The sequence below is a fragment of the Eschscholzia californica genome, unplaced genomic scaffold, assembly GCF_041429995.1.
Source record: "Eschscholzia californica isolate CP2 unplaced genomic scaffold, dmEscCali1.0.p SCAF_2, whole genome shotgun sequence".
Classification (NCBI taxonomy): Eukaryota; Viridiplantae; Streptophyta; class Magnoliopsida; order Ranunculales; family Papaveraceae; genus Eschscholzia; species Eschscholzia californica.
This window is the reverse complement of record NW_028238309.1, coordinates 52,161,826-52,189,692: the sequence shown is the minus strand read 5'-3', so window position 1 is coordinate 52,189,692 and position 27,867 is coordinate 52,161,826. Positions and strand designations below refer to the sequence as shown.

General features: G+C 36.8%; 1 protein-coding gene, 1 long non-coding RNA gene and 1 pseudogene across 2 annotated transcripts; 2 read left to right on the top strand and 1 right to left on the bottom strand.

Moving 5' to 3' along the window:
• Positions 1–2,550: 2,550 nt before the first annotated feature.
• Positions 2,551–11,376, top strand: LOC147558880 (protein DETOXIFICATION 21-like; annotated as a pseudogene).
• On the top strand, positions 8,431–10,637 carry LOC147558881 (uncharacterized). The gene is made up of 2 exons (XR_015233544.1): positions 8,431–8,739; positions 9,959–10,637. It is a non-coding gene; the product is annotated as an uncharacterized LOC147558881 (long non-coding RNA).
• Positions 11,377–27,468: 16,092 nt separating the features above from the next.
• Positions 27,469–27,864, bottom strand: LOC147558879 (uncharacterized). Its single transcript, XM_086659119.1, has one exon. It carries the CDS (start codon positions 27,862–27,864, stop codon positions 27,469–27,471), a length of 396 nt encoding a protein of 131 aa, XP_086515245.1.
• Positions 27,865–27,867: the final 3 nt, after the last annotated feature.

Genomic DNA, 27,867 nt, shown 5'->3' with positions numbered 1-27,867 from the left:
TTTCTTTTTGTACCAACAGTCTCTAGCAAAATGACCCTTTTTTCCGCAATTGAAACATTCATGGTTGCGTCTTTGATCTCCCTTAGTAGACTGATATTTTTCCTTGGGAATTTGAGTTCCCTTTGATCTTAAACTCGTATCATGTGACTTCTCTGTCTTTCTTTCATATTTTGTAAAGTTTTTCCTTCCATATTTTCCTTTACTCTTGTTGTTGAAGAGTGCCTCCTCTTCATTCCTTGATGAGACTCCAAATTCTTGTTTGGACAATGTCTCTTCTTCAGCTAATAGGTTCTCTAACTCTAGTAGAGATGGTTGAGTGGCCCAGCCACGAACTGCTGTGATTATTTGCTTGTATTCAGGTTTCAAACCCCGAACAATCAATCTTTTCATCCGATCTTCGCCGATTTTTGCCTTCGGATCTAACTCATTAATCTCTCGACAAATATTTTTTATTTTAAGAAAATATTGATTGATCGACATTTTGCCTTGCGTCGTACTCATCAACTCATTTTCTAAGAGTTGGAGACGAGCTAAGTTAGTTTTAGAGAAAAGGGATGCAAACCTGTCCCATGCTGCCTTTGGTGTATCCGCGTCTTCAATATGCTCAAGTAGTTAATCCTCGATTGTAGTCTTCAGCACATATAATGCTTTTCCAGCTTTGATTCGCCATTTTCTAAGTTCATTAACATTATCTTTTGGTGGAGTAGTTTCGATACCACCAACCACCTCCCACAAGTCTTGTCCTTCCAAGTAAGACTTGATACGTGTCTGCCAATATCTGTAGTTACTGTTGTTGAGTTTAGTGAGTCCACCAGTTGAGCTAGCAAGATCCGCCATTGCTTTGATGATGCAAAGTTACCAAACTTGGTCCCAGACCAATTTTCTTCACAGTCCCAAACTGTTCTCCAAATGTTGAATAACACTTAGCGAGCCTTAATGGATAAAGAACGATCCTTGATCGTCTAGCTCTGATACCAGATTGTTGAAGAATAATGTCTTTAGGATGAGAACTTTATCTTTGAAATATATACTTTTATTTCTCAAAGATAATTACAAACACTTTGCTTTTATAGACTTATGACTCACAACTCAAACACTCTTTTTAACTACACCCACACTCACTCTTTATATACTCTCACTTATACACAACCTCTCAAGTTGCTTGATCTTATGATGATCAAATGAGAAGGGTTACATAGGTATTTATACTAGTCCTAGGATATTTCTAGAGTATGTAAGATACTTTCTAGAAGCTTCTCTAGAAAGTTGTAGAACCATTATTCTAGAAGTAGTTTTCTAGAATACACTAATAAAATAATAATCTAGATACTAGATATTTTTATAGTTAAGGATAATTCTAGAGAAAGAGTTCTCTAGAAAGAACCTTCTAGAAGATGAAGGAGAGTTTGATGGTGATACTTTCAACAAGTTTCCCCTAATAGAATATGAATTCAAATCAGATTTCGAATCTCAATATCTATTGATACACCTAACTTTATCTAACTAAAAAAATTATTTTTGTTTATTTAAATCTATTATGCCTATAATGTTTAACCAACAATTGTTAATACATGGTTATAGGCTTGTAGCCCAGTTGAATGTGTATCTCGCTAAAATACCTAGACCTCGTAGATTCGAATCACGGCGGTTGCATTGTTGTCTCTAAACTTGTCATATCTATTTTATAGGTGTATGTGTTGCATTTAAGTATATGTAGAGTTCCTCGTGGCTTTTATTAGGGTTTGTGATCATGGTTTCTAAGAACTGTTTAATGGCGTTCAAACTATTTCTTTGTGGGCAGTTTATGAAATTTTCTATCCACTCGATACATTAATGCCATATTTCGTATCCCTTCATATGATGAATGTATGAATTAAAAACAAAATAAAATAAAATATAAGTAGACTCACGTTTACTTACAAGTTACAAGCGGAGCACCATGACACAACGATACTAATAGTAAATGATATCACGTTTAGATCACTACTCAATATTTAATTATAAATTACTTGTCAAATGGTCCAATTCGCAATTGCATATTTCACACCCATTATGTTTTTTCTTATATATATACGAGAGGGGGTGGTGTGTGCCCTCTCTAGTTTTTTTCCGTCACAGACAGAGGGTCGTCGACTTCTCCCATTCATTCTCTTTCCTTCTCCTCTTGTCTTTTTATAAGGACAGTCTAGAAATTGAAATACAGAGACGTTTTCAACAATTACTCTCAAGTCACATCTTCACACCAAAACAATTGATGAATATTTTTGGGCAGCAAAAGAATGGCACAAGATTCCTAAGACTTTGAATAGACAAAGCCGAGTATATCCATTTGTAGGAAGATATAGAGGAGCTCACGAGAATTAGAGACAATATATTGTTTTTTCGTAACTAATAATAATAATCCGTGGGTGCGCAATTTTCTTGTTTTTTCCTCTATTATTTGCTTTCTTCTCTGTTCGTCTTGTTTCGTCTTGTTTCGTTGGGTAATTGGTTTGGTTATTTTAATAGGGTGAAGACAATATTTTTGAAAATCGATCAAAAATTAAGAAAATGAGTTCTATAAAAGAGAAGCTGTTGGGAGGGAAAAGAGAAAAAGATGAGAAATTGAGGGAGAAGGTGTTGGACGAGTCGAGAAAACTTTGGATCGTATCTGGACCCTCTATTTTTGCAAGAGTTTCAAGCATTGGGATTTATATGATCAGCCAAGCTTTCATTGGACATATCTATTCCAAAGATTTAGCTGCTTATTCTCTTGTTATCACTGTTCTCATGAGATTTGCTATTGGCATTCAGGTACATCTGCCTCTTATTTTAACATTCATGTTGTTTTCTTTTGTTAAAAAGACAACTTGTTTTTTTTAACTTTCTAGGCCCAAATAAATTTTCAAATATTCATGAAAGACATTTTAAATACACTCTCTTTTTCAAAGTCGAAAATACCCTTTGTTTAACGAAAAATATCAGGAAACTCATAGACAATAAACATGAAGTTTTTTCAATGAGAGGGAAAACGAGCCAAGAAAAATTGCGCGATTTCGCGAGGGAACATTGGACGTTTATCAAATCATCAATCCATTTTAGGTTTAGGTGATTGAATATCTTTATTTGTTGTTTGAAGATGATTTTGAGGGATTTGAGTTAACTTTCGGTGAATAAATCTATAGAGAGAGAGAGAGTTTGAATTTCCTGTGTATGCTACTAGTTTATTTGAACATCAAGCATTATGCATAAGTTGTTGTTCGATTTGTATGGTAGTTGTGGAAGTATAGTTGATGCAAGGAATGTCTTTGATAAAATGCTTGAAAGAGTTGGTTATACAAGATTTGGATTGGATGAAATAGCTGAAAAGTTGCTTGATGAAGTGCATGTGAGAAATATTTCTTCTTATACAATCATGATAGGGGCTTATGCTCAAATTGATATGAAACCTTTGGAAGTTTGCAAGACACTGCAAGTTGTTTGATGAAATGCCAATGAGGAATGTTTTTTTTGGCAATCATGATAGTTGCTTATGTTCAAATTGAGAATTCCATGATTCCTTTGGAAGTTCGCAAGGTGTTTGCAAGAAATATTCAGAGCAATAATAGAATGTAATTTTAGGAGCTTGAAATTTATTTGTTAACCATTGTTGACCTTCTTTTTACGACGGTTCGGGAGCGGAGCCCCTGTTTTTCTGTAAAATTTTAAAGCAATTAACAGAATAAAAAAAAATATAACTTTAAGTTAGAAACATTTAAGCATTATGTAATTGTTCTTGGAACTCTTTTAAATCAATTCAAAAAATAATTTGCAAACCTTTTACAAGGCACTACAAGGCCATTGCAAGACTCTGCAAGGTGTTTGCGAGGCATTGCAAGGTGTTTGCATGACATTGCAAGGTGTTTGCACGACATTGCAAGGTGTTTGTAAGACACTCAATTGAGTTGCAAGGCAGTGCAAGGTGTTTGCATACTGAATAAATAACATATATGAGAACAAATTATCATAAGGAAATCACCTTCCATATCACATTCATTGATCAAAATATTCACAAACACATTCATTCATTTATCAAAATATTCACAAGAAAAAACAAATTAAAAAGTCTTGTTTCGACTTAGACCAACATTATTTATCATTTGAAATCACTTGAGCAACTATCTCTCAACTAAGTTTCCTCATTTATTGTGGTTCCACCTCTATTTCTTGAATATCCTCGCCTTTTGTAATATTCAAAATGAATAGGCATATGTAAAATGCACAATAAACTCTGCAAAGAAAAAGACAAGTCATTTACCTGATGCAAATTGATTCCAAAAATATTTTGCAAATGAGTTGCAAGGCACTGCAAGGTGTTTGCAAGGCGGTGAAAGGTGTTTACAAGACACTACAAGGTGTTTGCAAGGCGGTGATTTAGATCTTATACGCAAGAATCAAATAGATACATTCATCATGGACATGTCTCTTGGATTTGTAGGACCACAACTCTTCAAAAAGTGTGGCATTAGTTGATTACAATTGATCTTGGTCGACTGCGATGTGAGGTGTCAGATCTTAGCTCCAAAACGCGGAGGGAACCTGATCCCCTGGAGTAGTCTTGAAACGACCCAAAAGAAGAGGCCAAATGGTCGCCAGATGGAGTTTTGGGGTTATCTCACTCCATGCTCGACAGGGTAGAGCTCGAGCTGTCGGCTACCGTAGATTCGACGCTCCTGGTGGGCGTCCCACCAAGATCCCGAAGGATGCAATGTGCGATTGTTAGATCAAGGGCTTTGGCGCGGGTAAAATGCAAGCCGTCGTCCGATCTGGACGTGCTCCTTTTGCCCAAATGACTTCCAAATTAACATTTCTTTATTGTCGTTTAATCCCTAAATAAACCAGTCTTCGTCCAAACTTCAGACTTGAGTATCTCATTCATTCAAAACTGGATTAGACTGATTCTTGGCTCTAAGTTTAAGAGCTTAGTGAGACGAACTATTGGCGTGTTCCTTTTCCAAGTTTGACGAGTCAGATCGAGCCAAAATCGACTCCGATTCTAACAGTTTGTGTACCACAACTGTATCACCAACAACAATTAAAGGTGCCGACACATCCCCTTCGAGCATTGGCACTGAGAACTGCTACTTATTGAATTATATTATGTACAAAGGGATTAAGTATATCAAAACTATGAAAGTTAGAGGGACATATTAAGTAGAAATTTGAAATAAGTAGCATGAACCCTTTTTCATATATAGATCCATTATACAATTTGGTAGTACAAGTAGTCTTTTTTCCTTGCATCGGATTAGATTCTTAAGAAGTCTCGTACATATAAGAAAATAACTCGTGTATTCTATGTAATTACTAATATCTATTGTAGGTAAATGATGGGAAGATCTATAGGCACCATTGAAATGGTATAACTAATAACAGAAAAGTATTATTCTTGTATCGTGTGCAGTTGGGAATGGCAAGTGCATTGGAAACTCTATGTGGGCAAGCATATGGAGCACAACAATACCATATGTTAGGAATATATCTTCAAAGATCTTGGGTTGTTCTGATCATTACTTCTCTCTTCCTTTTACCTATTTTCCTCCTCACAGCCCCAATACTTAAACTTCTAGGTCAAGAAGACGAGATCGCAAACGTTGCGGGTGTGATCGCACTATGGATGATTCCAGTTTTGTTCTCCTCCGTTGCATCACTCACTTGCCAAATGTATCTACAAGCTCAAAGCAAGAGCATGATCATTTCATACCTGGCAGCAGCTTCACTTTGCATTCATCTTTTACTTTCATGGGTCTTCATTATTAAGTTCAACTGGGGGCTTAGTGGTGCAATGGGTTCCATGATCATAGCTAATTGGATACCAAATTTGGGTCAGATATTGTTTGTTATATGTGGTGGTTGTCCTGAGACATGGACTGGTTTTTCACTCCTTGCTTTTAAGGATCTTTGGCCTGTTATTAAGCTTTCTCTATCTTCTGGTGCCATGGTATGGTAAGCTCCTTCTCCGTTTACTTGTGAATAGAATAATCCCACATTGGTTGTGAAGAGGCGGGCGGTGAGGTAACAAGTGCAAGGGAAAGTCTCAATTCTTGAACTAGGTTTTGGATGGAGAGAGGCCTAAGACCACCCAACACTAGTACGTACCCATGCTATAATTGATCTTAGCCCAAACTGTCTATTGAGGGAAAACTTATCGGTACAACGCAACAACAAGCACCCATAAAACAAGGGAACAACAAAGTGTAAATTTATAAGTGTGAGGGAAATCATCACCTCTACCCAACAACAAGCACCCAAATTAAGTATTTTTGGGTGCTTGTTGTTGGGTAGAAGGGGTGAGTACATATAAAATTTTCCAATAAAAATTCTAATTTGAAAAACCCTCTTTATGTTCTCATGGGAGTTTCATAAAGAAAATGTCTTTTAGAAGATGTTGAGTTGTTAATCTGATATAGATATTGTTATGATCAAACAGTTTGGAACTATGGTACAAGTCAATATTGGTTCTTTTTAACCGGAAACATGAAGAATGCTGAAGTAGCTATTAATGCCCTAGCCATATGGTGCCTACTTAAATCTTCTTCACCTTACGTTTCGTTTGTTTTGTTGGTTACTTCTCTAGATATCTTCATACTAATTCTTTAAGTACATGTTGATTACAGTCTTAACATCAATGGGTGGGAGACCATGATATCTCTTGGCTTCTTAACAGCAACAAGGTATCATCGATATTTTTTTCTTTTCATTTTGAAATGGCACATTGTCTTTAACAATGACCAAATCCCTTGTGATTCAAGAATCCAACCCTGCTCTTTGCAGTAGAGAGATATATTTACGGAAAACCAAAGTTCTGATCTTTTTGTTTCCAAACAAAGAGAAAAACTTACAGTACCGTTAAAAATGATGCAGTGTAAGAGTAGGGAACGAGCTTGAAAGAGGAAACGCGAAAGCCGCAACATTTGCAATATTAGTGTCAGTGTTTACATCATTAGCAATTGGGGTCATTTTATTTATGTTCTTTTTGTTTGCAAAAGGAAAAGTTGCTTACATATTTACAAATAGTAAAGAGGTGGTTGCAACAGTTGGAGAACTTGCTCCTTTACTTGCATGTTCTATACTTCTCAGCAGTGTTCAGCCTGTCCTCTCAGGTCATTTTATTACTCTTTGTTTTGTCTTCTTAATTTACCTTTTTTTCTCATATTCAAAGTTCAATTTTTTTATAATCAATCAACCAAGATTACTATTTCATGACATCATGTCATTAGAATCATCTGTAAATTACATATTGGAGGAGGTGCGAATATCAGAACCATTGGGCTAAAGGCCTATGCGCGAGCATAAACATCATGTGTTTTTTTGCTTATTAATTTACAGGAGCTGCTGTTGGGGCAGGATGGCAAAGTATAGTAGCTTATGTTGACATAGCTTGCTATTACTTGATTGGAATTCATCTTGGTATCATCCTTGGTTACATCATTAATTTCCAAGTCACTGTGAGCCTCATACTCAACTCATCTTAATTTGCATCTTAATTTGATATTGTTCTTATTAAAATATTTCAAAGTAGTTGATTGACATTTTCATTGGTTTGTGATTTTTGCAGGGTATTTGGATTGGAATGTTAATCGGTACCGCTGTTCAAACCCTCGTACTTGTAATTATTACGTGGAGAACCGACTGGGATAACCAGGTAATAACTAAATAAATTCATATTCTTATATCATTTTTATTTTGTGATCTTATAATGTGTAGGTCTAATATGCATGCTATAATATGTTGCATTGAAAAATGATTCTTCGAAAAACTATTTGATAGTTGATGGGTTATGCATAGGGAAAATGACTTGTTGGGGTGAAAATATTATTAAAATAACTGAAAAAGCCTAAGAGCATCTCCAATGCAAAACTCAAAAAAATCTCTATTCATCCTATGTGTCAAGTTCCAATTGAGATTCTCACTCCTAGATGGAGTCAATAAAGATCCTCAAATTGTTTGTGTCTCCAATGTAAAACTCTAAACTTATCTTATTTACTTATGTGTCATGGTTATTTTTGTAAATAAATAATTAGTTATTTTAGAAAATATAGAAGACTCGATTTCTATTGGTTGAAAATCAAATATTGATGAGGTGGACAATTAGAGATATCTCAAGAGGACACTCGAGAAATAGAGTGTCCTCTTGAGATATCTCTATTCCACCCTCGACACGTCATCTTAGAGATCCAGATAAAGTGTTGCATTGGAGATGGTTTTTAAGGAAAAACTCTAAAAATCCTAAGTGGCACTCGGAGTTTCTAAGATTGAGTGTTGCATTGGAGATGCTCTAAGTTATTTTTTATTAAGTAGAAGTTACTAAAAATTTATATGTAATAATAGGTAAAGTTTGAAATAATATTGATAATTATTAATAAGGTCACTTTCTTTTATTTTCATTCCCAAAATAACCTCACCCTCTAAAATAATTCTCTCTCTAAAAAAATCAGAAATTTAGTTTCTTCTTCTTCCTCTTTCTCCGATTCTTCTGCGGTTCTTCTTCATCGATGCATCTTGTTCTTCTAGATTCGAAAAAACTTAAGTTCAGGTTCGTTTCTAATGTTGATGATACAAACCCTAGAAAAACGAAGCCCAAAATTTGGTGACGAACAAGGGCTATGTACATGAAAGTTTGTGGGAAGCTAAATTTAGCTTCTTTTGGTGTTCAAATCTATGCCTAGCCTATGAAAACTGGATTAGATGATACAGTTTATATAGCTACAACTCTTCCAGGTATGTACATGAAAGTTAATCTTTTAAAGAATGGTCAAAGTTAATCTTTTAAAGAATGGTCTTAAGTTGCTTGATAAAATGCCTGAAAGAAATGTTTCTTCTGTTAATGTTGTAATTTCTGGGTTATCACAAAATGGGTGTTGTAGAGATGCTTTCTTAGTGTTTAAGTACTTAGGAGTTGTAGGGTTTCGACCAAATTCGTTTGCGTTAGCTAGTGTTTTACCCGCTTGTGAAAGCGTATCGGCGGGGTGCAATTACATGGGTTTGTGGTGAAATTGGGAGTTGAGATGAATATTTATATTGCTACGTCTGTACTTACAATGTACTTGAATTTAGGAATTGGTTTCATCTCTGAGAGTAATCGAGCTGATTGGAGATAAGAGTGTAGTGAGCTATAACGCCTTGATTTCAGGGCTTCTGCAAAATGGGTTGCCTCGTTCGATATTGAATTTGTTTAAGGAAATGAGAGAGTGCTTGGATGAAACAAACCTACTTTAGTAACATGGGTTTCGGCTGTAACTTGATAGAAACCGGAACCCCGTACTTATGACAAACACTGCCAAGTTTTAAGTTATTTCCCCTTAGTCATGCGTGTTTAGGTGTATAACGAATCTTTCATTAGTTTTCTGAATTTAGGATGTATTCCTTTCATTTATTAAGTACTAGTTTAGTTGTTTTGAGTTTAATTTGTGGAGAAACTTATCAAACTCACTGGTCCTGTTTTACGTACTTGTTTACTAAGATTATGATGCAACATGGTGATATGAACAATTTCGAACATGTAAAATGTACAGATTTGCTAGATAAAATAACCCATTATATTCAGTTTGTAAAATGATTTTTAAATTATTGTTGAATCAAATTTGAGTAGTTTATTAGCCAGAAGCTTGGTATATAGTTATTCATTTGTTTAAAAGAGAGTGAGAACATCCATAAGAGAGCGAGAATCATGCCCTTCGGAGATCCCATGCTTGCTAATGTGCCTATTTAGAGCTGATATAAATATAATTGGGTTATTAGTTAAAAAAACTTCAGTGTTCTTCTATATGTGATATTTTAGGGGGAGTTTTCTATTTATTATATTCAACTTCTTGCATAGGTTCAGCAATTGATGGATGTTGTTTTGAGATTGAAATACTTCCTCTGTCTCTCTTGACATGGTTACAAATAGTTATATGTACATTTATAGTTCTTTTGTCCTTGTTGGGTGGGTATGTAGGATGCCTTGAAGTGGGTGACAGATCAGCCTGCGTGGAGCATATCAGAAGGAAGAGACCACATACTTCCAATTCATCATCCTTGGTCTTTCAAATCTGTTCGCAGAGTTATGAAGAAGGCAATTTGGAATACAAAGCTATGGGAAGTGTAATTTATCTGATAAAGCTATTGATTTGTTTCATAAGATCCCTTCTTTCAATTGCACTCGTACATTACAATCTTTTAGTTTCCTGCTTCAATGTTTTAGTTGAGAACAATCGACCAAAAGATGCTAAAGAGATGTTTAATCGATGTCGAAAAATGGGGTTTCGTCCGAATCAATTACTTATAATATAATCATCAAAGGGTATTTGAAGATTTACGCAGATATGTTGAAGACATGTACTAAACTGAATGAAGTTACGTGACATATTTTAGCTAACAATCCGTTGGCATCTTAAGGGGTGGATGGGCTTGCTGCAACTTCCACAAAAATCAAAAGTGACATCCAAATAGGCCAGAAGATTCGATAACCTTTCTAGGTTCATATTTACTTGCTGAAACACTAATTGAAAGCAGGGACCCGGTGTTTGGTGAACGTTGTGTATACGAGAAACCGATAGCCACCAATGAACAAACTTAATAGACATGTACATAAAACATTTACATTTTATATAATGAATGATGAAATCAATTTCAAACTCAAGATTTCACAGGCACATACTCTTAGTGTATATTCTCGATTTGCAAATCGAGTTTGCAAGATATGCAACTCAAGATGATATTCTGCAAAGCTTTGCAAACACAATTTGCAGTTTACATTAAGCAAACACACGTTTGCAGATCAGATTGTTGCAAACACACGTTTGCAGATCAGATTGTTGCAAGCACGTTTGCAGAACAGATTGTTGCAAGCACGTTTGCAGAACAGATTTTTGCAAACACGTTTGCATAACAGATTTTTGCAAACACGTTTGCATAACAGATTTTAGCAAACACGTTTGCATAACAGAATGTTGCAAACACGTTTGCATAAAAACGTAAAGGAAAAAAACGCCGTTTTTTTCTGGGTTTTTTTTTTCGAAAAAAATATTGAAAGTGGATCTTGTTAGAAAGCTAATGAAAAATCATTTCTAAATATATAATTTTTATTGAAATCCGACATCTCAAACAAAAGTTATATCGATTTAAAGTTTAAAGAAAAATAAAAGAATTTAGCTACACAAAAAGACAAAAAGGGGTATTTTAGTATTTGCACACTTTTTGACCTAAATAATAATTTTCAAATGTTTTGTGCTTTTCTACTCATTTTCAATATTATTTTGACCTTTTTAGAAATTACCTCTTATGCATATACAGGTCCTTTTGGCCCGACAACGAATGAGCAGGTGGGCAGTGCCTATACGTGAAGAACCCGAGCACAAATCGCTACGTGGCTGACTATATGACAAATAACACCTCCAAATCTCAACTACGTTTAATAGATGTAAAGATTTTTATTTTAAAAATAAAAGTAGATCTTCAAATCACTCTTCTTTTTTTTTTATGAGAATTCGACTACGGTCTACGTTAGTCGTTACAAGGCATAGATGCATCATGGAGATGTAATGAGCACGATAACCGCCTAATTTAAACTGAGAATGAAAGAGGCCTAAAGCCCGACAAATTATTACATTATTATAGCCTAAATTACATAGGATAAATCTTGATGGTAACTGCTTCCAGCGAGACTCGATCCCGCGACCTCATGGTCTTAAGAGGGGTGTCCATCCGTTACACTAAAGGGTGGTGGACTCAAATCACTCTTCTTAAATTTAGTTATATTGTTTAAAACTAAAAGCATATTTCCATCTATTCAAATTAAAATATTTTAATCATAAGATAAATTGAACATAAAAAGTATTCAACACAACAATTAAACAACAACTTATTGAAAAGAAGGCCTCCGCCTTCTTAGTACGTTTAATAGAAAAATAAATTATACAATTTTCATAGTTTTTCCGTTGGAAAAAATATATTTGATACAAAAATTCTTGTCTGTTAAAAAGCCAAATCAGAGTAGAAACTCAATTTCATTCAATTAATCAATTAATTACAATCGAGTAATCTGAGTCTTTTATACTCAGTTAAGTCAACAGTTATAGAGAGAAAATAACAGAAAAAATTGTTACTTTCTTAACAAACATTTCTGTTATGAAAACGGTTACACGCACCACTACTGTCTAGGGGTGGGAATCAGACGGGTTCGGTCGGGCTCGGGCATAATAGAGCCGGGCTCGGGCAGATCGAGCACTCCATTGCCTAGTCCGCTACTAGTTGCCGGGCGGATCGGGCCGGACAGTTTCAACCAATTCAGGGTCCGTAGCCCGCCTGCCCGAGCGGGCTCCATCGGACTCGGGTCGGACGGGCTCGGGTTATTTTAAGATTCTTTTTTTTTAATAATTAACCTAACTATTTCTGAAACCCCTAGATTATTATTATTATTTTTGAATCAAATAACTTCATTAATAGCAAAAGCTAAAGAGTACAATACGAAAAAACCCTAGATTATTATAGGGTCTAAATAAACCCCTAATTTCCAAATTTATGAAAACCTAGAGGATTGGATCATTTATATGTCACAAGGTCTATAAACAAATCAAGATCTAAACCAAGATCTAAACTAAGATCTAAATTGAGATCTAGTCGCAATCGATCATGGGTCTTCTCAACCCATTATAAAATAATACATCAACAACCAAGATCTTTAGTTCAACAAAAAAAACAACCAAGATCTAAACCAATGATAAAGTTAATGTCATTTACAACTATATTGTTCTTCAAAAAAATTAACAAAAAATATGTACATTCTTCATCAACAGAGTTTTGTTTTCAGCAAACCAAAAGAGTTAATGTCTTCATCAACCAAAAGAGTTCAATGTTTTCATCAACCAAAAGATTTTAGATCATATTTTTCTCACCTTTCTGAAACAGATCTATAAACAAACTCCAATCTGTCAACATCATTACAAAAAAATTACATCAAATTTCCTTCACCTTTGAGGGAGACCATACAACCAACTGAACATTACTGTAGATCCAAACAATATCGAATCATACCAAAGAGAAGATGTCACAAGGTTATACAACCTAAAGAGTTCGTTAGTATTATACTAACCATTTACAAAGAAAAGGAAGTTGAGAGAGACCGGAGATGCTATTTGCGAGATCAGTATGCTTCGAACTTAAGTTTACAGTAGTTGATTAGATGAGAAGGTGTAATGGGCTAATGGTGTTTAGGGTTTAACGGAGTATTCTCTGAGATTTGATGGGAAGGGGAGAGAGACTAGACAGAGGAGGCGACAAGGTGTGTAGTGGGATTGAAATTAGGGTTTTTATGGGGTTAAAGGGGCGTCTTAGGGTTTGTACTAGACGCCCCTTCTGATCCAACGACTGAGGTATGTCCTGAAGAGACGCGATACCTTGGGCGTTGGATCTTAAGATACCTACCGGGTTTTTAATCAGGCGGACATTAGGACGGGTATCAGACGGGTTTATCGGGCCGGGACTCGGATTTGAGCCCCTGTCCGAGTCCCGCCCCATATAGCCCGAACCATCGGGCCGGATATGCCCGACTCGGGTTCCTTCCGGTCTTCGGGTGTAAACGGTCCGGGCGAAACGGGCCGGTCTCGGGTTTCCGGACCATTTTCACACCCCTACTACTGTCTACTGATAGTTATTTTGCATAAGAGAGGGGCTAAAAGCACCCGCCTAAAGTGCTGTTGGCACCCGTATTGCACATGGGACATCTCCCAGTTTGTGCTAGGTGCCAACAGCAGTTTGGGCGGGTGCTTGCGTAAAACTACTGATAGTTATTTTGTATCGCCCGTAAACATAATTGATTTCACCAGAAGAATTGTTACAAGTTTGTGCAATTTGGGAAAAATTTGATGTGTATGCACAACGGAACCTTCAATTTTTTCCGCTCTTAACATGGCCATCTTCTATAGGTTTTCTTTCGTAGGGAATACACATCGTACGTATCTGTTAAAATTTCATTTAAAGTGCAACTACGTTTTAAAGTTTGTCTAGTCGACAGGGCCAGCCCAAGTATACCGGAGGCCCCAAGCGAAATAAAAAATTGGGGCCCCATAGGCCATACAATGGATATTAGAAAAAAATTAAATAAAATTTAAACAATGCAAAAAGTAGGAATCGAACACCTTATATCCAACATCTAAACTCTTTATCACTAAGCTACGCCTTAAATTATGTTCGAAATTGGTCTAAAGTATAATCAGTTTATCGAAAGTTACATATGAAATAGGAAATATGAGGCCCTTGATTATTTGGGGCCTAAAGCGACCGCTTTGGTGACTTTAGTCACAAGGTGCCACTGCTAGTCGTTAGGTACGAGTAACCAGGGGCGGATTTAGAGGGTTGCCATATATGCCATGGACAACCCTCAAATCCAAAAGCAAACTTGGTTCAGTGGTAAGGGTGCCGAAATTTATGCGACAGGTCCGGGGTTCGAAACCCATGTGCTACACTTAAAGTCACTTTTTCCTCTTCTATTTTTTTCTCTCTAATTTTCCCCCCACAACCCTACTTATCCCCAGACCCCAAAACCCTACGTATTCCCTCTATTTCTTTCTAAAACAAATTAAACCCTCTATTGTTTCTCCCTCTCCAAAATCTCTATATCCCTCCCAAAATTGTCTCTCTCTCTCCAAATATCATCTCCATCTGACCATTTCCTTCTCCAAATTGTCACAGGTAATAATATTTTGTATTTTCTCAAACAATTAAATTCGATCTCCAAAATAGGAATAATTGTTTTGATAGTTGTTTGAATTAGAATTCTCCAATTCGAATTTAGAGTTGAATAATTAAATAGTTGAGAAAAGGAATTGAAGAATTTCGAATTGAATAATTAAATAATTCAGGTTCTTATATTGTTTGTTTGTCATAGATTTTGTAATGAAAGAGTTGAGGGTGATCGATTTACACTGCAAAATGTTGAGTTGTTGAATTGTTTGGCATGTTCTAATCCTTATTCTTCATTTCAAGATTTTAACCTTCATTCACTTTTGGGGTTGGCAAAATTCTACCCAAATGACTTTAAGGATGTTAGTGATAAGGAGTTATCTACTCAACTTGAGACTTACACTGAGTGTGTCAAGACGGACGATAATTTTTCGAACTTGAAAGGTATTTTAGATCTATGTAGGACTCGTTTGTACAAAAGAACCACAAGACATTTGGATAGGTGTACACTCTTCTGTAGCTAGTTTTGTCATTACTGGTGGCTGCCGCAAGTCTTGAACGAGTATTTTCTGTTATGAAATATGTGAAGAATGAGTTGAGAAATCGAATGTCTAACCCATAGCTTAATGATTGTTTAGTGACATTTGTGGAGAAAGATGTGTTTGCTACAATCGTCGATCAAGATATTATCAAGCGCTTTCGAGGAATGAGTAAAAGGAGAATGAATTTACGCTTGGACTAGAAAGAGATTTTTATTTTGAGTTGTAATTAAAACATTAGAATATTTGATTATGTAATACTCGGAATTTTTATTTGTTTTTCGTTCTATAATATTTTCGGCATACCTTGAGTTTTAATCCTGGATCCGCCCCTGCGAGTAACTCCTAGGAATTTTATTAGTTTATTTTTTGTTTCATTTTCTTTTTTCTTAATCTGAAAGCCTGTTTAGTTTTAATTTTCCCTACTTTCAAAAATCATGTACTCAATTTATTGATTACTTTTAACAGTTACATTAGTTTAATTTTAAGTTGTAGGATGATTCATGAAGATTGAAACTTAGGGCTCAAATGAGGCAACGTGGCCTTGCATAAATGAATTCGAGAAAAAACACGTGAAAAGCAGTAAAGATAGATCGGAAACATTTGTGTTTGGGAGGGTTTAATTTTTGAGGTGATGGTGATACGGTCTATCTCGCATGCGCCATAAAATAACATACATGGTTCGGGAAGAACTACGAAGAGAATGGAAAAAAGATAACCCAATGGGTGCCAGGAGTTCTGAGCAGACGTCTATGAAAGCATGGGCAGAGCGAGGATTTTAAGTGACCCCTGGCTAGCCTAAACTGGATTCCGACCCTTTAAACTTGAGTAGCGGAGAGCAACTGCATCTATTGTTACACCACTATTTTGCGTCTTAGTTCCAACCTCCTTAGAAACAATTTTGAAATAATATCTATTGATTGTGTAACATGTGCATCTTTTAGCGCATGAAAGTGGACCTGCCGTAAGTATGTCAAGTCTTTCAGGATATGAATGCTTTGACCGCTTCAACCTATCAAGATAATCCTTAAACCAATCAAGAAACTCTTCTTTGTGCTTACTTTAAATTGTTCGGGCCGACATTTTTTTGGCTAACCATATTCAGATTAGACTTGTGAAGACTGCAGTTAAAAATTTAAAAATACATCATAAACATATAGTATAATTGTCGAAGATAACAAAATCTTAGATCACCATAATAACGGACACACTTTAATTACGGGCTTCTATGGCTGCCCCTATAGTAAAAATAAACTGAAACCTTGGAAAACGTTGAAAAACTTGAATATAGATAATGACATCCCCTGGTCTGTCATCGGAGATCTTAACTCTATTCTAGACATGAATGACAAGTTAGGGGGATCCTATGTATCCACTTCCCACATGTCCAGTCTTCTCTCTATCATCAATAACCTTGAGCTCATGGACATGGGTTTTAAAGGTTGTCCCTATACGTGGAGTAATAAACAATATGGGGATCATCTTATTCAAGAGAGATTAGACAGAGCGCTTGTCAACATTCATTGGTTGACAAAATTTAAGAACTCTAGCTTATCTCACCTTGAAATGGTTGGGTCTGATCATCTCCCTATCCTTCTTGAGGATAACAATGATATGATTCAGAAGCCTAAACCGTTCAAATTCCTTCGAACTTGGATGTCTCATCCGGAATGTCATGATTTCATTGCCGGTAAATGGAACACCAATAACAATATTCAACATGAACTTAAAAACTTAAGTAAGCATCTCACTAATTGGAATAAAAATGTTTTTGGGAACATAGAGAGAAATATAAACGATATTACTAATAGGCTACAGGTTAGTAGCAATAAAGCGGAGATAGCTAGGCTAAATGATCAACTTAATAATTTGTATCTTTATCAAGAGAGTCTGTGGAAAGAGAAATCTAGAAATGACTTTCTTTCAGTAGGAGACAAGAACACTAAATACTTTCACTCGCAAGCTATTCAACGGAACCGGAACAACAAGATCAGGGCTATTAAGGATAATAATGGTGATTGGCACGAAGATCCTATTAGCATTCAGTCGGTCTTCACGGATCACCTTCTTAGTATTAACACCTCCGATAATACTATTACGTCACCCAACATCCTTAATCTTTTTAACCAATCCATTACACCCCAACAGAATGAGCTTTTAACAGCTTTTCCTGATGAGGAGGAAATAAATAATGCCATCAAGAATCTGAAGAAAGAGGCGGCCCCAGGTCCAGATGGCTACCCCCCTTTTTTCTTCCAGACTAACTGGGACACTGTTAGGTCAGATATTAATCAGCTGGTTCATAATTTTTTCCTCTCGTCCACTTTACCCCCCGAATCGAACCATACTCACATTTGTCTTATCCCGAAAACTTCTGCCCCCATGACTCCAGCGGATTATAGACCTATTAGCCTCCTTAATACTACCTATAAAATTATTACGAAGATCTTAGCGGATAGATTTAAAGTCACCCTTAATGATATCATTAATCCCCTCCAAGCAGCTTATGTCCCGGGTAGGCAGATTTCAGACAACATAGTCATAGGTCAGGAGATAATTCACTCCATGAAGAAAATGAAGGGAGCGACAGGTTACTTTGGTTTAAAGCTAGATATGTCCAAAGCCTTTGATAGGATAGAATGGAATTTCCTTATAGACATCATGAGAAAGCTAGGTTATGCCGAGCATTGGATAAATATGATTCATAGTTGCATCTCTACTGCTTCCATGTCAGTGCTCATTAATGGTCGCCCTGGACCTATTTTCTACCCTTCCAGGGGCATTAGGCAGGGTGATCCCCTCTCCCCTTTCCTCTTCACTCTCGCCATGGAGGGTCTTAGTAGACTGATCATAGCAGACGTCGGAGCAGATACCTTTATGGGTTTTCCGGCTAACAATTCTAGCTTTATGATTTCGCATCTCCTCTTTGCGGATGACTGTATTATTTTCGGTCGTAACTCTATAGATAATATTCATATCCTCAAACAAATTCTTAAAACTTTTAGCGAGTCTTCTGGCCAAATGATCAATTATAAGAAATCCAATATTTTCTACTCAAAAAATTCTCATCCGAAATTTAAGCGTCTTATCATGCGCTCGCTGAAAGTTAAAAATGCTTCTGCGTCGGATAAATACTTAGGGGCGCAGTTGTTCATTGGCGCAAATAAGACTAGAGCGTTCAATGACATTCTTATTCAGATCAAAACCAAATTAGAGAAGTGGAATCACTCATTCCTTTCTCAAGCTGGACGCACGATTGTTATCTCAACAATCGTGGCGGCCGTACCCCGATACCAAATGCAATGCTTTGCCATTCCTAAAGGCATATGCAAAAGCATTTCGACTTTGCAGAAGTCGTTCTGGTGGGGTAAGTCCAAAGGAATTTGTACGAAATCATGGTCCTCCATTTGTAAGCCAAAAGCTCTGGGAGGTTTGGGTATACATATTCCGGAACTCGACAATAAAGCTATGCTTAGCAAGCTCGCTTGGAGGATGAAAGCGGAGCCCGATGCTTTTTGGGTAAGATTCCTTAAAGCCAAATATTTCCCTAATAATGAGAACCCAGGTCCAGTTAAGCCACATCACTCTTGGATGTGGAAGAATATCAGGAAGCAATTACTTCAGATTGAAGATTATATTGCTTGGGAGGTTCACAATGGAGAGAAAAATCAATATTTGGACTGATAGATGGATTCCAGACATCCATACTCCTCCTACTCAGAGTTTTGACCCTTCGGTGTCTAAGGTCGCCCAATTGATTAGTAATAATGAGTGGAATGAAGAAGCTCTAAACAACTACTTTGATACTAACACTAAAAACCTTATTAAATCCATCCCCATTGATGTGTCGGGGATAGACCAAAGAATTTGGACGCTTACAAAATCAGGAAAATTTACAGTTAAATCCATGTATAAATACCTTTGCACTAGTATGAATTCCCCCCATCCACTAAACCCTAATTGGAAATTTATCTGGTCTCTCCCAACTATTCCCAGAATCAAAAACTTCATTTGGAAAATCTGTACGAAATCTCTGCCAGTGAGGGATAGAATCGGTAAATATATTAATAATATTTTGATCTGTCCAAACTGCATTGAAATTGAAACTATCGAGCATGCCCTTCTCCACTGTACTCTTGCTAGGAATATCTGGTTCTACTTCAATATTATATCTGAGAATATTATGAATGTTGCAGAATGGATTTTCTCATGGGAGAACACCCCCCCTTTCAAAGAACCGTCGTATCAAAATCTGCTTGCCACTATTCTGTGGATAATCTGGAAAATTAGATGTGATCACTGTTTTCAATATGAAATTAATTCTCTTCCTATTATTATCAATATGATTCTAGCTTTTCCAAAAAATACTTATACCACTCCTAGCATCAAAAACCAAGTGCAAGGAAAATGGAACCCGCCTGAACCAAATTGGCTGAAAATTAATGTTGATGCTTCATTTACCAATGTGAATGAAATTACAGGTATTAGTCTTATTATCCATGACTCTGATTCTAAATTTTTAGAAGCTCATACGAACGTTACGAGAAGTAGAAATAGTGAAGAAGGAGAGGCTTTGGCTATCCTAACCGGCCTGGAATGGGCGGTAGAACATGATTATAATTACATTATTATTGAAAGTGATAATATCAATATCATTCAGAATATTCAGAACCCGAAGCATGAAGTTCAATGGCAGTCCAGAATTCATTTGCGGAAAATTAAAGAGATTAAACGTCATATCCATAAGGTGAAATTCAGTTACACTTGTCGTAGATTCAACTCCCCAGCGGATAAACTTGCTAAATGGGCCAGAAAGAAGAAAAAATCGAAGACTTGGAGCAGAATTCCTTACTTTATGTTTTCCTTGTATTGTAATGACACTTTATTAGCTTAATAAAGTTGTATCTCTTAACAAAAAAAAAAAAAAAAAAAAAAAAACAAACATCATCGTCATTTGACAAAATATATTGGTACACTTGCTTGTTGCTTCATTTCAGAATAGAGAAAGTACTTCTGATCCTGAAAATGATTCATTACTGAAATACTCAAGAATTAGTACCAATGTGTCAAGTGAACAACAGCACTTAGCCAAGCCTTATAGGATGTGGCCACCAAATATCAATTCTCTCCAAAATTTACACATAATCAATTTTTAAATCCGCATAGAACACTAAAAATACTTACTCAATTATCTATCCCTTTACCGAAAATTTGAAACCACAAAGTTCAAATTCAAGGAACATTAACATTATTGTTAAGAAACCCATCTCAAAAGAAACAAAAAAAATGAGAGACTAGAGACTAGACAGAGAGAGAGATTACTTGAGAAGGAGCAGCGCAAGTGATTTTCTTGATAAAAGGAAACACAAGAACCTAACAAAGAAACTAAGTATGAACAGATTAACTCATAAATAATCAAATGTTAATATAAAGATTAACCCAATAAACCCTTTAAGCTAAAACTGATTTGAAACTAGGTTAGGAACTTACAAAATCGATTTGAAACTAGGTTAGGAAATTACAAAATCGATTTGCAACTAGGTTAAGAATTGATAAATCCTAATTAGGTTTAATCTATGTTGCACATGAAACTAGGTTAAGATTACATTAGGACCCAGGGGCGGCCTTGACTTTTCGGTGGCTCGAAGCGAGGTCTGAAAATGTGGCCATTTCTATCGAATTGTAGAACGTATAAATGTATTTACATGGAAACAACAAGTACCGCAAAATATTTTCATCATATTTATATAACAAAATAATTTTTTTTGACAATTACAATCACTGAAATAATAGGTCGAATATAAGACTTAATCAACTTCAACTTAGAAAAACTTCTTTCTGCAGAGGCAACAATAACTGGTATCATTAACATAATTCTATAAGAAACCCATGTGTTCGGTTAACAACCTTTCATATCTTTCAAAAAATCTAGCACTTCAGTTGGTCTTTTGATCTCATTTGGTAAAAGACGCTTCAACACTTGCAGTTCAGAAAATAAGTCTAGTCCGCTTATGTCATATGACTCATTATGCTTGAAAAAGGTTTCAAGACGAGCACATGAGTATCTCAAATCACCATCATCTTGGGAGTTTGACTTTTTTAACTCAAACAGAAAACTAAATATTTCTTTATATTTCTAGTTTGCTCGAATCTGCTCGTAAATGAAGAAAGAGTCTGATCTAATATGCATATATAATAATTAACTCTAAATGCTTCTTCAGGTGACATTGATGGATCTTCATACGCATTCTCGTCAAACTGTTTCTTTCTTCGAATAATATGTTTTTTCCAAAATGTTGTTTCAACTCCCATTTTAATGGCAATCTCTTTAGCTTCAACCATGCCTTCTTCAAATCTCACTTCTCTATAATCTTCAAGATAACGAATGAGTCCATTCAATTTCTCTAATGCAACATCAATATCTATATCTTCAGTTCGAAGTGTTTTGTTAACAGAGTTTATCGCAAACAATATATTATGCCAAATAATCATGCTCAAAAGGAATTCAAAATTTTCAAAGTCTTGTTTTAATATATTTTCGGCATCATAAACTGTTTTTGAATCATCACTTGTCTCCACCAATTCTTCTAAAGCTTTTCGTAATTGTGGAGCTTGAAACCTAATGTCTTGGTGGCCCTTTTTACTTCACATTTTTTAAATGAATTAAGCTTCTCGTAATCATTACTTGTCTCCACCAGTTTTTGAATCAACACTTTGTACTCTACTTTCCCATAAAACAAACAAACAGTTGGGCCCATCATTCATTTAACGATCATCAAATTTGGTGGCCCTTTTTACTTAATATTTTTTAAATAGGGGCCTTATAATTTTCTTAGAGAGTTGGACTTCTCATATATTTCTTACAGAAATTAATGTCTCGGTGACCCCTAAAAGTCGGTGGCCCGAAGCGACGCTTTGTTCGCTTTGGCTCAGGGCCACCTCTATTAGGACCCCCTCTTTGAACAACCCTAAACTTCCTTCACAAAACCTTAAATCTTCCATTACCGACCAATACCATAACTTACAACCTCAAGAAGAATGGGAACGAGAGAAAGAGAGTATGCAGATAGAGAATATTAGTTTTTTAGGGTTTTCAAATTATCTTCGAACTTGTAAAATCCTCCATTACAGGAGACTCAATTCGAACTTCTTGCTAATATAAAGACTTACTGAGAGAGCAATTCAAGTAATGAAGAAAAGAAATAATAGAAAGAGAGAGTCTAACAAGACTTACTAGTTAAGAGACTAAATGGAAGAGGGAAGGAAAAGATGGGGATGTGGGTACCTCTTCCTTGCAGCAAGTTGGAGCAAAAAATGTGGGAGAGAAATGTTAAGTTAAGGCAATTGTTTTTGTTTGGGAAATTTAGGAAAGTGGCGGATTTTGGGAAATTTTTGCGGGAATGTTTTTCCCACTAACGACGGAATTCATTTCCCGTGCCGTCAGAAAAAATAATCGCCGACGTTTTTCTAAACCGTTGCTAATAATTCCATCAACAAAACACTTTTTGTTGCTTTTCTCTCGGTACTCCGTCATTAAAATTCGTTTCCCCCATGGATCTTTGGGTAACAATTACGAATTACCGACGGTTTTCACAAAACCGTCAGCAATAGTAGGAAATAACGATGGTCTTTGAAAAAAAACGTCGGTAAACTTCCGGTGCTAATGCCCCTCTTTTTTTAGTCATAATATGATACATATACATATTTATATATATATATATATATATAATATTAACAAAAATGTTATCGGGTCGATGAGCCTTTAAACGTTTAACCAATCAGGCCACAACACAAGTAGGACCAAACTGAGCCTGGTGGGAAAAAAGTTGGCCCAACCTGGGCCAGGCAAACTCTACAAGAAGACATTCCTCTTCTATTATTATTATTATTGTGAAGAGGTAAATCACTTCTTGAATTAAGTTTGAATACTTGAATGAGAGAGAGATAGAAATCATGTGGGGGAGAGAGAGAGAGAGAGATGAGAAAATATTTCTCTATGTGTTTATTTATGAAGTATACATGGGTATTTATAGGTTTACATGTAGCTATCAACTAAGTAAAAATTACATAAAATCTAATCAAATCCTATCTATGCTTTATCACATAAAATAAAAACTTTCCATTATGAAACCCTAAACCTAATCTGGCCAGTTTGTATACTCGGTTGCGGGTCTCATGGCTTCGTTCGGCTGGGCCTTATGGCTTCATTTGGTTGGGCCTGGTGGTGTACCTTAATACTGTCCCTCAAGTTGGAGCAGGAAGGGATGTGATGCCCAACTTGCCAATAATCTTTTTGAACGCATCTGCGCCGAGTGGCTTTGTACAAATATCTGCAAGTTGTTCAGAAGTTGGTGTGCCCGAACGAAGTGACAATCAATCTCAATATGCTTTATTCGTTCCTGGAAAACTGGATTATCAGCAATATGTAGAGCAGCTTTGTTATCGCAGTGAACCGTCATTGAAGAGGAGTGTTCAATGCCAAAATCTCAAAGTAGATACTTTAACCATTGAAGTTCACTAGTTAAGTGTGCCAAAGCACGATATTTTGCTTCAGCAGATGATTTAGCAATAGGGGCTGATCTTGGACTTCCAAGACAGTGGGTTGGACCCTAACATGGTAAAATAACCTGTAGTAGAGCGACGAGTGGAAGGACATCCAACCCAGTTAGAGTCACAGTGACCAGCGATCTGGAGAGAACTCGTTGTCGATAGGAAAATACCATTGCCTATAGACCCTTTGAGATAACGTAAAACTCGATGTGAAGCATCTAGGTGACTGATGCTCGGTTTTTGTAGAAATTGTCTAAGATTATTCACTGCATAACTTATGTCAGGACGAGTCACAGTGAGATAGAGAAGACGACCAATCAATCGTCTGTAAACAGTGGGACCTGGAAGAGGGATCGCCATCGAAAGGATTAAGGTGAATTTATTTGTTCCATTGGAAACGAAGAGGGCCGTCAGACCGACAGACCAGAGTCTGTAATAATATCGAGGGCATATTTTCTTTGACATAAAAATGCCTTTAGAAGATCGAGAAACTTCGATTCCTAAGAAATACTGAAGACGACCTAAATCTTTTAAACAAAAGATGTTGTGGAGAAAGGACTTGAGTTTAGAAATGTCTGATTCATCATTTTCTGTGATGACTATATCGTCTACATAGACTAAAACTAGAGACTAGTAGAAGAAGTGCATAAAGAAAATAAAGATTATTCTATATCGTCTACATAGACTAAGCGACTGTGTGAATCCTTTTTTAATGAGGATGGAAGAAAATTTAGAAAATCATTGGCGAGAAGCCTGTTTGAGTCCATAAAGGCACTTTTGTAGACGACATACTTTAGACTCCCCCTATTTTGAAAAATCGGGAGGTAGTTTCATAAATACTTCTTCATTGAGGTCTCCTTGGAGAAATGCCTTATTTACGTCCAATTGATGAGTGGACCAATTTTTAACGACCAAGATGGAAAGGAGGACATAGACAGTAACTAATTTTGCTACAGGGGCAAAAAGTGTCATGAAAGTCAATGCCCTCAATCTGAGTATATCATTTGGCAACGAGGCGAGCCTTATAACGTTCGATGGAACCATCGACTTTGAATTTGATCTTATAGACCTATTTAAAACCTATCGCCCTTTTGCCAGAAGGGAGATTTGTAATGGTCCAGGTATTATTGGATTCAAGAGCATCAATTTCTTTCTCCATTGCTTCACGCCAATGAGGCGATTTAATAGCCTGGGAGAAGGAAATAGGCTCGACTGTCGATATCACAGAATTGATGAAAATTCGATGTGATGATGAGAGATTATCAAAAGAAAGATAATCGGGGAGTGGATATTGCACGGCGGTGGAAGAAGGATATGTGTTGGAAATGTAATCGTTGAGGCAAGAAGGCGGACAACGATTTCGCTGTGGCCGAGGAGGAGTGGAGGCAAGATCGTCTGGTGGTGCCTCCAGGGAAATCGGTGAGGAGTTGGGAGATTCTGAAGTAGGCTCATGCCTGATAGAATAACGCCTGGAGAGGAAGCCTGAGTGGAGGTGCCTATAGCGTCAGGAGTGAGAATCTGCAGATTCAAGGCGCTTATAGCATTAGGGGAAGTGGTCCTCTAGACCGCGATTTTGGTAGCAGCAAGAGAATGTTGCTAGCCCGCGGTGCCGGAAAGGGCAGGAGAAGCCTGCTGGCCCGTGGTACCTTTAGCAGTAGGGAAAGTGCCCGTAAAGCCTGGTGGTGTAGCCGATGCAGGGGTTTTAGCCGAGAAAGGTGTAAAGAGAAAAGTTCCGTCATCTGAAATTGATAAAAATGGACGTGTGATGGGATTACGTGTATCGATGGGATTGGATAATGCAATAGGAAACTTATCCTCATGGAATAAAACATCACGGGAAGTAATAATCTTGCGAGATGAAAGATCATAGACACGGTAACCCTTTTGGCTGAAAGGGTAGCCGACAAAGTTCCCGGAGATGCACTTCTTGGTCTTAACGAGTGGGCGTCGAGTATAACATAAACAACCAAAGACTCGGAGATGAGAAAAAAAGGTGGAGACCTAATAGTTTTTCATGGGGGATAGGCCTTTTAAAGTATGTGTGGGAAGTTTATTTATAAGATAAACTGTCGTTAGAACACATTCACCCCAGAAAGAAAGTTGAAGGTGAGCTTGTAGTCGAAGGGAACGTGCGACTTCAAGAATATTCCGATGTTTTCGTTCGAGTATACCATTCTGTTGTGGAGTATGAGGACACTAGTCTGGTGAATGATTCCATTATCGTGGAACCAAGTCTAAAGATCTTTGTTTAGAAATTCGGTACCATTATCAGATCGAAAAGTTTGAATAGTCGGAACCGGATAATACCTTGCCCCGTATGAATCTGACAAAGATGTATGAAATTGAGTGGAGACAAATTTGGAAAAATTTGTCATAAACCGGAAAGTATCCGATTTATTTGACATTAAGAAGATCCAAGTAGAACGAGTAAAATCGTCGACTATGGTTAAAAAATATCGACAACCTGAGTGGGTGGTGATCGAGAAGGGTCCCTATAAGTCCGCATGAAGAAGTTCAGAAGGACGAGAAGTAGATGTTGTACTTATTGAAAAAGGTAAACATGAAAATTTAGATAAATGACAAATTTCTCACGGAATTTTATTAAAAGTAATAAACTTCATACATGGAGTTTTTGAAACTAAAAACTAGAAACTAGAAATCGAAGGATGTCCGAGGCGCCAATGCCATATATCGAAAAAACTATTAATAAGCTTAATACTAGAAACGGAAAAAGAACAAATCCTAAGATCTGTGCGAAGGAAGTAAAGTCCGTCATGCTGATCACCAAGTCCAGTCCTCGTTTTCGCCAATGGGGCCTGAAAGACACAAGAAGCGAAATCAAATGTTACAAGATATCGAAGAGAATTAGTTATTTGGGAAACAAATATTAAATTTATTTGAAAATCCGGAATATGCAAGACATTCTGAAGAAGAGATTGTTTATTGAAATAAATGGTACCAATATGAGGAACTTTGATACGAGAGCCGTTAGGTAAACGAACGAAAAAGTTCGGAGGAACGATAACATAATGAGGAAATCGGGATAAAGAACAACATATGGGTTTGGCAGCACCCGAATCAATCACCCATGGAGAAGAAAAAAAGTTAATACCTGCAAGATGGACGCCTGGTACGGTTCGGTTGAGCTGCTGGTTGGTGGTGCCTCTAGCAGTTTGTTGCTGGTCCAAGAGGCTTAAAAACCCTTGGTGTTGGTCTTGAGGCAGCGAGGTCGCTAAAGGCACCCTGGTCTGAGCGTTATCGGTTCTAACAGCAGTCGAGAGGTTCCCTTGCGTTCTTGCGGGTCAACGTCGAGCTCCCGGTCCTGGATATCCGTGGAGCTGATAACATTGGGCCATCACATGACCGTGTTGGTGAAAGTAGTCACAAAACGGTCTTGGTCGCTTTGACCGAGGTCGATATGTTTTGTCCGACCGAATGGAGTTATTGTTGGATTGACGAACAATGAGGGCAGCAACTTCGGGTTGATTCGTGGTGGCCGCCATGATGTTTTGTTGGATCTCTTTTTGTTTAACAAGTGAGTGAATCTTCAAGATTGAAGGAAAGCGATCCATTAGTAAAATTTAACTTCGAATTGCCGAAAAATGGTCATGAAGTCCTTGAAGGAATTTCATAGCTCGTTCTTGGTTAGAACGATAAATAATTGACTTCCCATGTCCATAAATACACGAGGCAACAGCTAAAAGAGATTGGTGTTCATGTTGAAGAGACTTAAGAATCTATCATAAAGGTTGCGCCAAATATCGGCTGCATTATCAATATAGAGAACAGAAGACCGAATGTGTGAAGCAACGGAGTTGATTATCCAACTGCCGACAAGATCATTACACCTTTCCCATGAGTATAATTCAGAAGCAGAAGAGGGTTTGAGAATAACACCATCAACAAACCCTAACTTATCTTTAGCCCAAAGTGTCATCTTCATAGATCTTGACCGTGAGGCATAGTTATATCCGGTTAACAAGGGAGTTATGAGAACCGCAACAGGTGAATCAGAGTGATGAACATCAAACACCAGATTAGGTGGTGAACGAGGAATATAATCAGCAAAGGAAGCATCAGTAGGAATAGACATGAC